This window comes from Bufo bufo, chromosome 6, assembly GCF_905171765.1.
Source record: "Bufo bufo chromosome 6, aBufBuf1.1, whole genome shotgun sequence".
NCBI classification, from domain to species: domain Eukaryota; kingdom Metazoa; phylum Chordata; class Amphibia; order Anura; family Bufonidae; genus Bufo; species Bufo bufo.
This window is the reverse complement of record NC_053394.1, coordinates 193,598,804-193,616,850: the sequence shown is the minus strand read 5'-3', so window position 1 is coordinate 193,616,850 and position 18,047 is coordinate 193,598,804. Positions and strand designations below refer to the sequence as shown.

Below are 18,047 nucleotides of genomic sequence, written 5' to 3'. Positions count from 1 at the left end.
AGGATCCTCTCCTCATCCTGTCTGGTATAGGAGAACACATCAAGCGGGTCCCTCTCAGACGAATCATGCATTTTCAGTTAAATTCAGTGCTAAGCTGCTAAGTCCTTATATAAAAAACACAAATAGTGCAGCAGCACAGTCAGACACGATGTACCAGGTGCAAAGTCCCCACAGAGGTCGGCTCTTCCTCCACGAAATATATCAACGAATGATGAGGCAGCACTTCCAGTATAGAGTGAACAGGTGAGGACCCCAAACTTTATTCAAGCGACGTTTCGGCCTGCTCAATGAGGCCTTGGATACATGAGCGTGAAAGTGACCATTGTGTGGAGACTTGCAGGACTGCGACTGATGACCTGGATTGGCAGCATGATGCACACTGTATTCATGGATGTATGACAGTTGTTTTATCTGTACTGATGGTGTGTGTTAGTTCACTTGTCACACACTAGGGAGCCGGTGGAGTTATACACACATCAGTGCTATAGGTGTAGGCAGATGGGAGGTGTGTCCCATCGTAACCGCACACGAACAGGGTGCATTGGTGATGGCCATTGCGGATTAGGCGGTCGCTCTGTGGGTGTCAGCAGAGTTTGATTGCCTTACCGTTGGGCCAGCTATTTGCGCCTGTAAGTGCACTGCTATTTGGATCGCGTGCACATGTATGCTTCCTGGTGTCAGGGTGTATGTCCGCATGTCTCCTTACTGTTTACATCACCATGGTTACTAAACACACCCCCGTGTGCTGTGCGTCTGACGCTGAGTCACATGTCCTGGCCTCCCTCCCCTCACAGCTGTTTCTCTTACGGTGCGCTCCAGGGGATGACGTTGCGGTCCATGGAGCTGTCACGTGTGAGCGCGGCTGTGTCGGGGGGTGTGACCATTGACGTCTGGCTCGGCGCATGCGCACCGTCGACGAGGGGACGCCAATGCTGGCCGGTTCCAAGTGTCCATGTGTGGTGAGCTCCGTCCTGCTGTTTTTAACTTGTGATAAGGTACAGCTGTACCAATAACTGATGTTTTTAACCCTATATGCGCTTAACACTTTCTGCACAGTGCTTATTATGTGTAATCACGTACTGAATAGAGAGATATGTATTCTATTTAAATGTAATGGATGCACAGAAGTTTATCTCTATATATTACCTTTGATACTTTTATGATCACTTATGTAACTTTTGTATGCTCTCAATATGAGAATGTTTATTATGCACTTATGTCATGTGATGATATGGTTAATGATCACGTGACTAGATTGGAGTCACGCCTAACCACAGATTGTAATTGACTTGTATTGAACTGTGGGTATAAATACCTTGTCATATGCACTGTTATGTAGCTTGAGAAAGGCCTCATTGAGCAGGCCGAAACGTCGCTTGAATAAAGTTTGGGGTCCTCACCCGTTCACTCTATACTGGAAGTGCTGCCTCATCATTCGTTGATATATTTCGTGGAGGAAGAGCCGACCTCTGTGGGGACTTTGCACCTGGTACATCGTGTCTGACTGTGCTGCTGCACTATTTGTGTTTTTTATTTATATATATATATATATATATATATATATATATATATATATATATATATGAGAAAGAGATTCGGCGGCACCAGTAGACGGGCTCAGGTGCAAGGTCCAAGGGAATTGGCTTCTCACCCTTAATATACGTATGAAATCGGACAGCACTCCAAGACTTGAAAAGATGTGATGTATTTATTCACCCATGTGGAACAATTGCAACGTTTTAGCTCACAACTGAGCCTTTCTCAAGCAAAGGTATACAAGCTTGTGCCAACATTAAATAGCACTCAAATAATCTAGTGACCAATAAACATTCAAATACAAAATCATGTGACTGATTAGCATAGCCACATCATGTGATCAATTACGTATACAAATACCAATACACATTGTGCATAAAATTAAGTGAAATGCTGAACTTATTAAGATGTATCCAACCACTATACATCTGATAATGTATTTCCAAAGTGATAATGGTATATCCATAACAGCAGTGAACTTTATCCTTAGGCTACTTTCACACTACCGTTCAGAGAGGATCCGTCTGGTGTCTGTACAGACGGATCCTCTCCTATAATGCAGACGTTTGAATCCGTTCAGAACGGATTCGTCTGCATTATAGTTTAGAAAAAATTCTAAGTCTGAAAGTTGTTCAGACGGATCCGTCCAGACTTTACATTGAAAGTCAATGGGGGACGGAACCGTTTAAAAATTGAGCCATATTGTGTCAACTTCAAACGGATCCGTCCCCATTGACTTACATTGTAAGTCTGGACGGATCCGTTTGCCTCCGCACGGCCAGGAGGACACCCGAACGCTGCAAGCAGCGTTCGGGTGTCCGCCTGCGGAGCGGAGGCTGAACGCTGCCAGACTGATGCATTCTGAGCGGATCCGCATCCACTCAGAATGCATTGGTAGCTGGACGGATGTGTTCGGGGCCGCTTGTGAGACCCTTCAAACGGAGCTCACAAGCGGAGCCCCGACGCTAGTGTGAAAGTAGCCTTATAGTGATAATAGATAGTGTGTGAATCATTAAAATGTACGTCCATGTAGATAGGAGGCAAAAGAAGTTGTTGCCAAGAGACATGACATTGCCAATCAGTAACGCGCGTCCATGTGAATAATGGCCAAAGCTGCCGTCTCCTTTTACTAACAGCACAGACGCCACAGAGTGTCAAAAAACAACCCACATAACCAAGATTGCGCCTGCAGCCCGGCTCCACTACATAACGTTTGTGGAAACCAGCGCATGTGCATAATCCGGCAACCTTTCAAGGGTGCCATCATTGTTTCTGGAAGCATGCCCTTATTCCCAAAATATCAATATGGCTATCATGACCAATCGGAGAGGGATCCATCCTCACGGGTGGAACAACCCCTCCAAAGTTGCGATCAGGTTATGGGGACCCCACACATCAGTGCGGTGTACCCCCAGCCCTCTCACCATTACGGTCCATGAATAGTCCAATAGGGGATCTCCTATATTTTTATATATATATATATATATATATATATATATATATATATATATATATACTGCTCAAAAAAATAAAGGGAACACAAAAATAACACATCCTAGATCTGAATTAATTAAATATTCTTCTGAAATACTTTGTTCTTTACATAGTTGAATGTGCTGAACAAAATCACACAAAAATTAAAAATGGAAATCAAATTTTTCAACCCATGGAGGTCTGGATTTGGGGTCACACTCAAAATTAAAGTGGAAAAACACACTACAGGCTGATCCAACTTTGATGTAATGTCCTTAAAACAAGTCAAAATGAGGCTCAGTAGTGTGTGTGGCCTCCATGTGCCTGTATGGCCTCCCTACAACGCCTGTGCATGCTCCTGATGAGGTGGCGGACGGTCTCCTGAGGGATCTCCTCCCAGACCTGGACTAAAGCATCTGCCAACTCCTGGACAGTCTGTGGTGCAACAGTTGGTGGATAGAGCGAGACATGATGTCCCAGATGTGCTCAATTGGATTCAGGTCTGGGGAACGGGCGGGCCAGTCCATAGCATCAATGCCTTCGTCTTGCAGGAAATGCTGACACACTTCAGCCACATGAGGTCTAGCATTGTCTTGCATTAGGAGGAACCCAGGGCCAACCGCACCAGCATATGGTCTCACAAGGGGTCTGAGGATCTCATCTCGGTACCTAATGGCAGTCAGGCTACCTCTGGCGAGCACATGGAGGGCTGTGCGCCCCTCCAAAGAAATGCCACCCCACACCATTACTGACCCAATGCCAAACCAGTCATGCTGGAGGATGTTGCAGGCAGCAGAACGTTCTCCACGGCGTCTCCAGACTGTCATGTCTGTCACATGTGCTCAGTGTGAACCTGCTTTCATCTGTGAAGAGCACAGGGCGCCAGTGGCGAATTTGCCAATCTTGGTGTTCCCTGGCAAATGCCAAACGTCCTGCACAGTGTTGGGCTGTAAGCACAACTCCCACCTGTGGACGTTGGGCCCTCATATCACCCTCATGGAGTCTGTTTCTGACCGTTTGAGCAGACACATGCATATTTGTGGCCTGCTGGAGGTCATTTTGCAGGGCTCTGGCAGTGCTCCTCCTGTTCCTCCTTGCACAAAGGCGGAGATAGCGGTCCTGCTGCTGGGTTGTTGCCCTCCTATGGCCTCCTCCACGTCTCCTGATGTACTGCCCTGTCTCCTGGTAGCGCCTCCATGCTCTGGACACTACGCTGACAGACACAGCAAACCTTCTTGCCACAGCTCGCATTGATGTGCCATCCTGGATAAGCTGCACTACCTGAGCCACTTGTGTGGGTTGTAGACTCCGTATCATGCTACCACTAGAGTGAAAGAACCGCCAGCATTCAAAAGTGACCAAAACATCAGCCAGGAAGCATAGGAACTGAGAAGTGGTCTGTGATCACCACCTGCAGAACCACTTCTTTATTGGGGGTGTCTTGCTAATTGCCTATAATTTCCACCTGTTGTCTATCCCATTTTCATAACAGCATGTGAAATTGATTGTCACTCAGTGTTGCTTCCTAAGTGGACAGTTTGATTTCACAGAAGTGTGATTGACTTGGAGTTACATTGTGTTGTTTAAGTGTTCCCTTTATTTTTTTGAGCAGTGTATATGTGTGTATATATATATATATATATATATATATATATATATATACATTCTAATGATAAAAATAAAGCCTGAGGTTGATTTGAAACCAAGTAGAAACATTTAAACAAATAAATAAAGCCAATTGTTTCTAAACACATGGAGCACTGCACACTGTAGCATATGTTCAAGCTTCTTTATTCACCCTCTTGACGTCAATCTACATGTACATCTAAACAAAGAGCGAGAAAGCAGAATTAGTTATATGCTTGTAATCCCAGATAGCACATACAGTATAAAGATTAGTGTCGAAAGCATCAGTAATGAAATTTCTGGCAAACCGCTATTGAATACCTCTATATGTGTGTGTGTGTGTATGTGTATATATATATATATATGTATGTATATATAGTGAAAATATGGCAGCACCAACCAGTATTAGAAATGGGTGCTAGCTCCAAATGAAAGGCTTATCCAAAATATGAAACTGTAAAGCAGAGCAGCACTCCAATATTGCATCCTTTTTTGATGTGTTTATTCACCCATAAGTAAAGCGACGTTTCGGCTCCAACATGAAGCCTTTCTCAAGCCTTGAGAAAGGCTTCATGTTGGAGCCAAAGCGTCACATCACTTATGGGTAAATAAACACATCCTTTTTTACTGTAATTTTGGAGTGCTGCTCTGATTTACAGTTTATATATACACACACACACAGTTCCTTGCAAAAGTATCCCCCCCCCCCCTTGACTTTTTTCGTATTTTGGTGCTTCACAACCTGGAATTAACATGGATTGTTTGAGGATTTGCATCATTTAATTTACACAACATGCCCACCACTTTGAAGATTTTTATTTTATTTTTTATTGTGAAGCAAACAACAAATATGACAATATAACAGAAAAAGTCAATGTGCATAACTATTCACCCCCCTAAAGTCAATACTTTGTAGAGCCATCTTTTGCAGCAATCACAGCTCCAAGTCGCTTTGGATAAGTCTCTATGAGCTTGCCACATCTTACCACTGGGATTTTTGCTTATTCCTCCTTGCAAAACTGCTCCAGCTCCTTCAAGTTAGATGGTTTGCGCTTGTGAACAGCAATCTTTAAGTCTGACCACAAATTTTCTATTTGATTGAGATCTGGGATTTGACTAGGCCATTCCAACACATTTACATGTTTCCCCTTAAACTCAATTGTTGTTTTAGCAGTTTGTTTGGGGTCATTGTCCTGCTGGAAGGTGAACCTCTGTCTAACCTCAAATCACGGACAGAGTGTTTACAGGTTTTGCTCAAGAATATATCTGTTTTTAGCATCATCCATCTTTCCCTCAACTCTGACCAGTTTCCCAGTCCCGGCTACTGAAAAACATCCCCCCACACCATCATGTCTCAATGTGAAAATTGTGTTCTTTGGGTGATGTGATGTGTTGGGTTTGCACCAGACATAGCGTTTTCTTTGGCCGAAAAGTTTAATTTTAGTCTCATCAGACCAGAGCACCTTCCTCCATACATTTTGGGAGTCTCCCACATACCTTTTTGCAAAATCACATTGTGCCTTTTTGTTTTTAGCTGAAAGTAATGGCTTTCTTTTGGCCACTCTACCATAAAGCCCAACTCTATGGAGCGTACGGCTAATCCTATATACAGATACTCCAGTCTCTGCTGTGGAACTCTGCAGCTCCTCCAGGGTTATCTTAGGTCTCTGTGCTGCCTCTCTGATTAATGCCCTCCTTGCCCGGTCTGTGAGTTTTGGTGGGCGGACGTCTCTTGACAGGTTTGCTGTTGTGCCATGTTCTTTCCATTTGGTTTTGATAGATTTGATGGTGCTCCTGGGGATCATCAAAGATTTGGATATTTTTTTATAACCTAACCCTGACTTGTACTTCTTAACAACATTGTCCCTTTCTTGTTTGGAGAGTTCCTTGGTCTTCATGGCAGTGTTTGTTTAGTGATGCCTCTTGCTTAGGTGTTGCAGCCTCTGGGGCCTTTCAAAAAAGGTGTGAATATGTAATGACAGATCATGTGACACTTAGATTGCACACAGGTGGACAACATTTCACTAATGTGACTTCTGAAGGTAATTGATTGCACCAGAGCTTTTTATTGGCTTCCTAACAAAGGGGGTGAATACATACGCACATGCCAATTTTGTGTTTTCTATTTCTAAGCAATAGTTTTATTTATATATTTTTCTCATTTCACTTCACCAACTTAGACTATTGCGATCCATCACCTAAAATTCAGATTAACAAAACATTGAACTTTAAGGCTGTAATGTACCAAAATATGAAAAAGTCAAGGAGGGTGATTATATATATATATTAGCAGAAGGACCCGGCTTCGCACTGTATATTTCATCTATTTCATTTAATGTTTGTGTGTCGTTAAAAGATATCGACAGTATCCACTATAACAGTGACATCTATAGTACCCCGCCCCTTTAAAGGGATTCTGTCAGCTGGATTTTAGTAACAGAGTTTTTGACATCACCACATCAGTCTTCTCGATTTGTTTTAAAATATACCAGTATTACTGCCATCTGTCTTGTGATTTATTTATTTTTTAATTGCTTTTATTAATATGCTCAGTAATGTGCCGAAGGGGCTGTCCCTCTTGCCGTTGGTGCCCAGCCCCGCCCATTCTCTAGGAGCCCAGCACCGCCCCACTGCTAATTATTCACTCCTCTCATCGACAATGGTGAGCCGTAATATCGCGCATGTGCCCTGGATCCACTGGTAAGCGCCCGTGCGGTGTCCTGGCAGCGAACAAAGCACGCATGCGCCACCTGTCTGCTCACGTCGCTTGCTTGGATCCAGGGCGCATGCATGAGATTACGGCACACCATCGCCGATGAGAGGAGAGAATAATTAGCAGTGGGGCGGTGCTGGGCTCTTAGAGAATGGGTGCGGCTGGGCACCAACGGCAAGAGGGACAGCCCCTTGGGCACATGACTGAGCATATTAATAAGTGTTTTTTTTTTTTTTTTTTAACAAAATGACAAAACAGATGGCAGTAATACTGGTATATTTTAAAACAAATTGAGGAGACTGGTGATGTCAAAAGCTCTGTTACTAAAATTTAGCTGACAGAATCCCTTTAACAGTGACCTTTACAGTAGCCTGCCCCCTTAACAGTAACATCCACAGCACCCTCCCCTTTAACAGTGACCTCCACAGCACTCCGCTCCCTTAACAGTGTCATCCACAGCGCCCTGCCCCTTTAAAGCTGACCTACAGCAGTGAAGAGAAATGGCTGGGTTGTTATGGAAACCTGGTGTAAAACTGTGTGTATATGGAGACTAAGGACCTGCGAGCTTCTATTGGCTGATAAGGGACATGTGACCATGTGTATGGCAGTTGGGATATGAAGAGAAAGACCTGCAGTCTTCTGTTGGCTAATGTAGGTCATGTGATGTTCCATATTTGTATTTTTTGGGAATAGCTCAGGAATGGTAGGTGCTGGAGAGCTGAGGCCTGGTCTATAACCTTCCCGGACACCAGATGTACCTGTGTGCCAAATTTCGTGATTGTAAATGCGACGGTGCGGATTCCTTTAGCGGACATGCATATATATATCTGAGTTTCTGTCTGTCTTGACGTTCTTTATGCGCGACCAAACGACTGGACCGATCTTCACTGAATTTGGCACACAGGTACATCAGGTGTCCGGGAAGGTTTTTGACTGGGTTAAGACTTGCCGTTCCTGAGAGATTCCCAAAAAATGACTTGCATTAGCTAATAGAAGCCAGCAACCCTTTCACTTAAATCCGAACTGCCATTTACACGGCCACATGTCCCTTATTGGCCAATAGAACTCGCAGGTCCTACTCCAGGTTGCCATAACAAATGATCACAGGTTTTAGTGGTTTGCAGGTCCTTAAATATTCAGTCATATGACGTAGGACGGCACAACTACACTGCTACATGCATGGGGGAAGGGGGCACGATTAAACGGACGGCCGCTCTGGAGTTCACTGTTAAAGGGGCAGGCACTGTGGAGGTCACTGTTAAAGGGGTGGTCACTGTTAAAGGGATGGGCACTGTGGAGGTCACTGTTAAAGGGGCGGGCACTGTGGACAGGGGAGGGCTGGCAGCCTTAGTCCTGGGGGGCAAATCCAGTCAAGTGGCCCATTTTTAGCCCTGCCCATTATTAAAAGCCCCTCCTACATATAATAGGCCACTCCCAGCAAACACTGTACAGTTGAAATTCTGTTGTTGAGGCCTGTCTCTACACATCATACAGAGAGCGGAGGGCCTGTCCTCACTGCCTGCTTCACATTATACAATAAACAGCAGGCTACAGCCAGGAATCTTCTCCGCTCTCCTCCCTCCCCAGATCCAGCTCAAGGCTTGTGGTTCCCCCCACTATCTGCCACCCGCCCGTGGCCTGCTGCCCCCTTTGGCCGTCCTCACCCAGCTGTGAATCCTCCTTCTGCAAATGGCAGGGGGAGGAGCCGGTGCATCTCCTCTCCTACATAGCACCCAATACCTCTTACATCCAGTGATGTCACCTTTGTTATAGACGTTCTCTTTCCTCATCTTCTCCATTCAGACCAGACCGCCATGATGATTTTTCAGCCATCTCCCGTCTCTGCAGAGATTGACAAATAGACATTAGTTTCCCACATTTCCATCATCTTCACATCTTCTGGACACACTTTCCTGCCAACCTCAATACTATACTGCAGAAACAGTCCCCCTGGAAATACTGCTACCACACAGATAGTGCCCCCTTCAACAATTATTGGCACACAGTGCTCTAAAAAATAACTGCGCCCAGACACTAATGGTATAAAGATAATGTCCCTCAAAAATAATTGTGCTAAGCTGATACTGTGCCAGGGTGCCCCCCAAAGTAAGTGCTCCCCACTTAGTAGTAGTAATGCCCCTATAGTGCCCATACTAGTGATCATGTTCCTCATAGCCCCCCAGTAGTAGTAAAGCTCCGCATAATACTCCCTAGTAGTAATAATTCTCCCTATAATATGACAGTACATGAAATACCCCTGCTTAGTGCCCGCAGTTGAGCTAATGTCCCCATAATGTATGCCAGTATAAAATACCCCTATATAGTGCCCCAGTAAATGCCATTGTAGTGCTCTTCTCCCCCTTCCCCAGAGTCCCCCATAAAATGCCCCTTCTTAGTGCCACCAGATGCCCCAATAGTGCTCCACTCCCCCATAGTGCCCCAAATAATGCCCCATATTGCCGCTCTCCCCTATAGTGCCTCCCATAATGTGCCAGTAAAAAAATCCCCCCTTAGTGCCACCAGATACTATAGTGCCCCCCATAATGTGCCAATAAAAAAGGCCCCTTTAGAGCCCCCACTTCCCCATAGTGCCCCCAAATAATGCCCCTATAGTGACACCAGATGCCCCATAGTGCCGCTCTCCCTTATAGTGCCCCCCATAATGTGCCAATAATAAAAAAAAAAAAGCCCCTTTAGAGCCCCCAGATACCCCCATAGTGCTCCTCTTTCCCATGGTGCTGCCCCCAGAATGCCACCCAAAAAAAAATGGAGCTGTAAAAAGTGCCAGCTCCCCCCCCCCCCCCCATAGTGCCAGCTCCCCCCCCCCCCCCATAGTGCCAGCTCCCCCCACAAAGAAAAAAAATACACACATATAAACACTAATACTTACCTCCAACAGCAGTGATGCGATGCAGGTCTCTTCCGGCCTGTGATCACATGACCCTGGTTTGGGTGGTAACTAATGCTCAGATATGCACATATGTATTTACTTCCAGGATCTGCCATCTTTGTTGAGGTTCCTATAGAGTCCTTTTGCGCTTGACATATTGTGAGATCAATTGGATCTCGCACATGCGCATTAGCAAAGTGTGGACGCTCTCGGGACCGTGGTGCTCCATCGATACTGGCAGTTAATGTAACACTGGTTTTGTAAGTTTTTAATCAACACATCACACATTGGTAACACGTGAATTTTTAATCATCAATTATACCTGACAATGCACTTTTATACATTAAAATGTATTTTGCACTAGGCACTGACACTATTTTTATCAGATATGATTGCACATTGTTGCTGGATGACATTAACACAATTAATTGATGGATTTTCATATGAATTGTGATTATTTTTATTCTAATTGGATGATTTAGTGTAATGAATTGCCACATCTTTATCTATCACTGTTGTAAAATATGTCTGTATAGCTTGAGTAAGACCACAACAAGCAGTTGAAACGTCGTTGCTATTTGACACTGGGTGAATAAACCACGTTTATTTCTTGATTATATCGGAGTGCTGTTGGCTTTTTGTATTTTTCTCTATTGAATTGGACCTTGGTGCCAGTTCATGTTGGCCTGATTTTGCACCCTAAAGCTAGTGTGTTGCGTCCTCTGTTTCCATATTTTTATATATATATATATATATATATATTAAAATGAATTTCTGTCTGTTCTTTATGCATGGCCAAACGACTGGAACGATCTGTACCACATTTGGCACATAGTTACATCAGGTCTCAGCTCTCTATAGGACGTACCGTTCCTGAGATATTCCCCAAAAAATATATTGGCCAATAGGAGCTTGCAGCTTCACTCACATTCTAACTGCCATTCACACAGTGACATGACCCCTATTATCCAATAGAAAGTCGCAGGTCCTTCAACCTTGACAAACAGTTACATCAGGTTCCCAGAACAACTCAGCCATTTTGCTTCACTGTTGGGTCACTGTTAAGGGTACAGGGTAATGTGGAAGTCTTATATTAAGGTGGCGTGGTGCATTGGGGGGGGTCACTTAAACTAGAGTGGCCCTGTGCAGGTCAATGTTAAGTGGTCTGGCCAGTGTGCAGGGCACTGTGGGTGCTTACTTTTAAGGGGGTGGACCACTGTGGAAGTCACTGTTAAGAGGGCGGGACGCTATGGAGGTCAGTGTTAAGGGGGTAGGATGCTGTAGCGGTCACTGGTAAGGGGACGGGTACTGTGGAGTTCAGTCAGTGTTAAGGGGAAAGTAGAGGTTACGTTTAATGGGGCAGGGCATTGTGGGTGACTGTTAAGGGGGTGGGCCATTATGGAGGTCACTTTTACTGGGAGGGCCATTGTGTAGGTCAGTGTAAAGCAGGCAGGGCACTGTGGATGACACAGTTAAGAGGTCGCAGTAACATGGAGGTCACTGTTAAGAGGTCAGGCGCTGTGGAGGTCACTGTTAAGGGGCAGCGTAATTTGGACGTCACTGTTAAGAAGGCGACCTGCTGTGGATATCAATGTTAAGGGGGTGGTCTTCTGTGGAGGTCACTGTTAAGGTGATGGGCTGCTGTAGATGTCCATGTTAAGGGGCAGCTGGAGGAACGAGCTGCTGTGGAGAACACTGTTATGGAGACGGGGGTCTGTGAAGGTCACAGTTAATGGGTGGGGCACTGTGGAGGTCACTGTTAAGGTGACTGGCTGCTGTGGATGTCCATCTTAAAGGGAGTCTTTCACCTAATCTGAGCGTTTTAGACCGCTCAGATCAGGTTATAGACTCTTTGACCCTCATTACAATGGTGCCTTTCTTTTCTGTGTCCCTCGTCCAGATCATGAAAAAACACATTTTAAACGTATGCAAATGAGCTTCAGATGGTGCCCAGAGGCGGTGTTACTGGGCGATCTGCCCTTTCATCCCTCTTGCCCGCCCTTCTGTCCTATTACCTCCTCCTCTGCCTCCAGCCAGTGGACGTCACAAGCGGCAAGAGAAGAAGTCAGGCTGGGAACTGGCCCGCACTTGCGCACTGCTCTGCCCATTATGGGCAGAGGAACAGCTTTTCAGATTGCGCATGCGGCGGCCAACTAAAGACAGCCAGCCCGCTGTCCTCTGGTGCTGCTCGTGACTTTTGCCGGCTGGAAGCGGAGGAGGTAATAGGACAGAAGGGCGGGCCAGAGGGCTGAAAGAGGTGCATTTTTCTGGGCATATCGCACAGTAACGCCACCCCTGGGCACCTTCAGAAGCTCATTTGCATACGTTTAAAAAGTGGGTTTTTTTCATGATCTGGACGAGGAACACAGAAAAGAAAGGTACCATTGTAATGAGGTCTAAAGCGCTCCGATTAGGTGAAAGACTCCCTTTAAGCCCGTGGACTGCTGTGGAGATCACTATTAAGGGGGAGGGGTGCTGTAGAGGTCACTGTTATGGGGAACACTTTGGATATCTTTTTTCTCACACAAACATTAAATGAAATTGTTGAAATATATCCATGCGAAGCCAGGTCATCCTGATAGTGTATGTGTGCGTGTATATATATGTATGTGTGTGTATATATATATATATATATATATATATATATATATATATACACACACAATGTGTATATATGTGTTTGAGAAGCTTTTCAAAAAAATAAACTCCATTCCTACCACAGTGAGAATATGTGGTAGAAGGGGAAAGTATCAATACGTTTCCCCTTATATTTTGTAATGAACTAGTAGTAAACAGAAAACAATACAACTGAAACTGCGCTTCTGATTCCTGTTGCATTAGCGGTAATTGGTTGGCTGGCAGTTATATGTTGCTTTCACACAGTCAGTGTTTAGTCAGTGGTTGATTGATTTCCATCAGCGATTTTGAACCAAAATCAGGAAAGGAGCCTCCAAAGAAATAAGGCAGGGATCAGCAACCTCCGGCACTCCAGCTGTTCTGAAACTACAACTCCCAGAATACTCCTTACAATTCTATGGGAGTTAAAAGAACAGCACAGTAAGTGTGCATGCTGGGAGTTGTAGTTTCACAGCAGCTGGAGTGCTGCAGGGTTGCATCTGTTCCATGTTTTTGATGTGCAACTGGTTTTGTCTCAGAATCACTGATGGAAATCGCTAATCAAACACTGACTGTGTGAAAGCGCCTCACAAGACTAAAGTGGTCCGTAAACTAGATTTTTTAGTCGTCTGTAAATGTCAATTCTTTATCAGTTACAACCAGTGGGGAAGGCTACTTCTGCTGCCAGTTGTCTAGAATTCGGAGAGGAATAGGAAGAAATATCTGAAAAGATATGTAGATCTACCCAATTTTTTATTGTCTCTATTGTTTCCAAACCTTGTAGATTGATTATGCAGCTAAACTCCTTCCATCTGTCCCCTACCTTTTGCAAATATAATTTTGGTATCTTAGCAGGTAGTTGGGTCCAGATGGAGTATTGTAGCAGGATCAAACGACACAAGGTTTGTTTGTAGCCTGTTAGCATGGTGACACAAATCTGCATAGGATCTGTTGACCAAAAAATGGTAGGAAATTTTCAGTCAGGACTATTTATAAAGTTACTTAAATTTTTTTTGTCTTTGGACAATAAAATAAAATGGTTTCGGAGATGGACATGCATGTGAGTTCCTAAAATATAAAAACATTATTTTTTATTTTTGTCAGTTTTAATCACAATACAAGTCAAAATAAGGGGTTATTTTTGTGTGTGTTCGATATAAACATTGAAAATTGATTCCACTTATGCAGTTTTGGGCTTAGTTATTCCTAATATAAATTGTGTTTTATAATGAGGAGTCACAGGGTACATAGCATACTTGTTGGTAGGCATTTCATTTTTTATAATCTTCACTGCTTTACCATGTCATTACTAATGGTCTCTGTCACAGGAGAGGTCTCTCAGTGCTGGGGGCTCATTGGATCTTGGGGATGCTGAGGACCAACCAGTCTAATTCCACATCTGCCACATATGTATGTAATGCAGACTTTGTATTGTTGCCATTTGTCTGGTATTTCATCTGCATGTTTGTCTCAATTTTTAAATTCTAACGCTTGACATGGATATATTTTGGTGCATAAAAGGATATTTAAAGTTCTACGATCATGGAACATGAGCAGGCTCAGACGGGCCCACAGGAGAACAGGTGAATCTCCCGGTGGGCGCCTAGTGCCCTACCCCCTGCTGAAGTGGCACATGGCACAGTAGACTCGCATATAGATAGGCTGGCTGAGATGCTATACAGTACATTGCCTATGTCCATATAAAAAAAAACGGGGTTGTGTGAGCATGTAGTATATGCATGTAGCTTTACAGTGGGCCCCCAGAATGAATTATACTGGTGGGCCCTGTGTAGCCCAGTCCAACACTAAACATGAGTGCTTCAGACAGAGGTGTTTAGCAAAATTGCATGGACATTTTAAAAGGACATGTCTTTTCCTGGTATGTTTGTTTTACTTAGGCTACTTTCACACTAACGTTTGTTTTCCGGTATTGAATTCCGTCATAGGGGCTCAATACCGGAAAAAAACGCTTCAGTTTTGTCCCCATTCATTGTCAATGGGGGGAGAGCTGAACAGAACGGAATGCTTCAAAATGCGTTCTGTTCCGTTTAGTTGCATTCCCAGACCGTAAAGCAAACCGCAACATGTTGTAGTTTGCTTTCCCTTCTGGAATGCAGAGTAAGACTGATCCGTCATGACCCCCAATGCAAGTAAATGGAGACGGATCCGTTCTCTCTGACACAATAGAAAACAGATCCGTTTTCCCTGAAACAATAGAAAACGGATCCGTCCTCCATTGACTTTCAATGGAGTTTAATGATGGATCCGTCTTGGCAATGTTAAAAATAATACAACCGGATTCGTTCATAACTGATGCAGATGGTTGTATTATCAGTAACTGAAGCGTTTTTGCTGAACCCTGCCGGATCCAGCAAAAACGCCAGTGTGAAAGTAGCCTTAAAGGGTTTTTCTAATTAGATTTAAAGGGGTTATCTTGGTTCAGAGCTGAACCATTCCTAACATAGGAATAGCATGAAGCAAAGGGTTCTATTACATGTTCTTCTTGAGGTGCAGTGTACTTGTAGTTGCTGGGCTGCACCTTTGTTTTAAAGAGGACCGTTCAACCACTCCATACATGCCTATTTTAATAGCTACATGTATTCCCCATGTAATAACAGTTCTGGAGCATCTATTCTTATGACTCTTATGAATCTTATGTTGTGCCATTCCTTTATTATTTGAACTAGAAGTTATGAATAAATTGCTAGCAGTCTGCAGTAAGGGTTTAGAGGGGTGGTAACCAGTTGGGGGTGTTTCTGCTCAGACTGAGAATGGTAGCACTGACTGGATAGTCAGACAGTGCAGGGACACACCCCCAACTGGTTACCACCTGCTGCTGCTTGCCAAACGGTGCATATTCACCATGGCACCTTTGCACTGTGAACCTGTGCTGCTCGGGAACCAACAGCAAATCTAGAGCACAGGTGCTGAGTTTGTGAGCCATAGCCCAGGCCCCAGAAGACAGGGCAAGACCACAGTCAAATGGGAGAAAGAGAGTGTACTGAACATCTGAGCATAGCTGTAATAGTGCTCCTAGCGCAACAGCCAGCCCCTCAGTACTCCAACTAACTAATTTTCAACTATATAAATGTAATATCTCTGCAGCTGTACAAGCTTAAAACAATTGAAATATATTGTTTTAATCAGAATAATTAATCCTACCAGGCAGGTATACCTGGTTTAATAGAGTTACTTATGCTGACAGGTGCTCTTTTTAAGTCTGCAGTATGTATATTTATGCTGTGTGTATATTGATTGTGGATTTCACCCTTTGCCATGCATGTGGAATTTTGCATGTGTGACAAAGGCGGAGTTCACAATTCAGTTATTTGGTCAGTTATTTCCATCAGTTATTTTAATCCAAAATTAAGTGCAGTTCAAAAACACAAAACAGATGTAGGCTTCATAACTGGTTTTGTCTCACTGATGGAAATAACTGACCAAATAACTCAAGTGTGAACTCTGCCTTTGGGCTAGTTCACAAGAACGTGCCGTATTTTGCAGTCCGCAAAACACGGATGCCGCCCGTGTGCTCTCCGCAATTTGCGCAACAGATGGCCCTTTATAGAAATGCCTATTCTTGTCTGCAAAATGGACAAGAATAGGACATGACTCATAATTTTTTGCGGCGTCACGGAACCAAGCAACGGATGCGGACAGCACATGGAGTGCTGTCCGCATCTTTTGTGGCCCCATTGAAGTGAATGGGTCCGCATCCGAGTCGCAAAAAATGTGGCTTGGATGCGGTACCAAACCACGGTCGTGTGAATGAGCCCTTACCGAGTTTAGGAAAAACTCACTTAACAGATAGCTTAATGCACTTTCTTAACATCAACTAATTTGTTCAGCCTATATACATTTGAGCAGCCATAGCTTTATTTATTTATTTTGTTTTTTGCACTGTTTGTAGGCACTCAAATATGTAATATTTTGGGGGGCATCTTTGGCGCGGAAGTAAAAAAAAAATATATAATTGCCCTGCAACCGTGCATGAACTCTGCCCATGTTCACATGCTGGGGACTTTGTCAAGATTTAGGTGGGAATTTAGCTGAAATTCTGTCAGCAATGCATGTGAACATGGTGTTTTATGCTCTGGTTACGTGCTCCACAAAACTTAATTTAAGAAATTTATCAAAACTAGTGCAAAACTGGTTTAGCTGCCGATAGAAACCATTCAAAGGCCTAGTTCACACGAACGTATGGCTTTTATAGTTTTTTGCGGTCCGTTTTTCACGGATCCGTTCCATTTTTGAGTTCCATTGTGTTTCCGTTTCTGTTCCGTTTTTCCGTTCCGTTTTTCCGTATGGCATATACAGTATACAGTAATTACATAGAAAAAATTGGGCTCGGCATAACATTTTTAATAGATGGTTCAGCAAAAACGGAACAGATACGGAAGACATACGGATGCATTTCTGTATGTGTCCCGTTTTTTTGGCGGACCCATTGACTTTAATGTAGCCACGGAACGTGATTTGCAGCCAAATATAGGACATGCTCTATCTTTCAATGGAACGGAAATACGGAAACGGAATGCATACGGAACACATTCGTTTTTTTTTTGCGGAACCATTGAAATGAATGGTTCCGTATACGGAACACAAAAACGTCCCGTACACCCGCAAAAAAAACGTTTGTGTGAACTAGGCCTAAGCCAGTTTGTCTTTGCACTAGTTTCATTGGGGGAGATCTATCAAATCTATTATAGACCTTAAAATCTGAAACTTTATCGCCAAAGATGACATGCTAAAATGCCACACTATACCTTTTATTGCTTTCTCTGAGTCTGCGATACTGAGTGACATGCTGCATTGAGTGGCTTCTGAATAAGTGTACTTAGGCCTCATGCACACGACCATATTTTTCTTACGCAACAAATTTTTTGCAGATCGGGGCAGACCCAATTATTCGCAGTCCCACAAAAAATAAATGTCCTATACTTCGATAGAATAGGACATTTCTGTAGAAAGAAAAATAATAAATGGTGAAAATAAAATGGTGGCATGCACACAGCTGGTATCTTTGTTTTGCCAGTCCGCGGTTTACGGACTGCAAAACACATACGGTCATGTGCATGAGACCTTAAAAGGAGGACTTTTCCTTGTAAGTACTTTATTTTCCCATTACTCTTCACTGTTGTTGCAACTGGGATCATGGCTAACAGAACCAGAGTATTTTCAGTGCACACTTTG

The 18,047-nt window shown here is 43.8% G+C and overlaps 1 protein-coding gene across 5 annotated transcripts in view; it reads left to right on the top strand.

Moving 5' to 3' along the window:
* Positions 1 to 18,047, top strand: part of LOC121005864 (catenin delta-1-like) — a 607,331-nt gene that overhangs the window by 474,302 nt on the left and 114,982 nt on the right. For 3 of the 5 annotated variants that reach the window (XM_040438660.1, XM_040438664.1, XM_040438661.1), the window contains one exon: positions 14,183 to 14,264. The exons of the other annotated variants lie outside the window; for them this stretch is intronic. In XM_040438660.1, coding sequence (XP_040294594.1) covers positions 14,183 to 14,245 — 63 coding nt within the window. In that variant the 3' untranslated portion in view covers positions 14,246 to 14,264. The remainder of the gene's footprint in view (positions 1 to 14,182; positions 14,265 to 18,047) is intronic. 5 annotated transcript variants of the gene reach the window in all.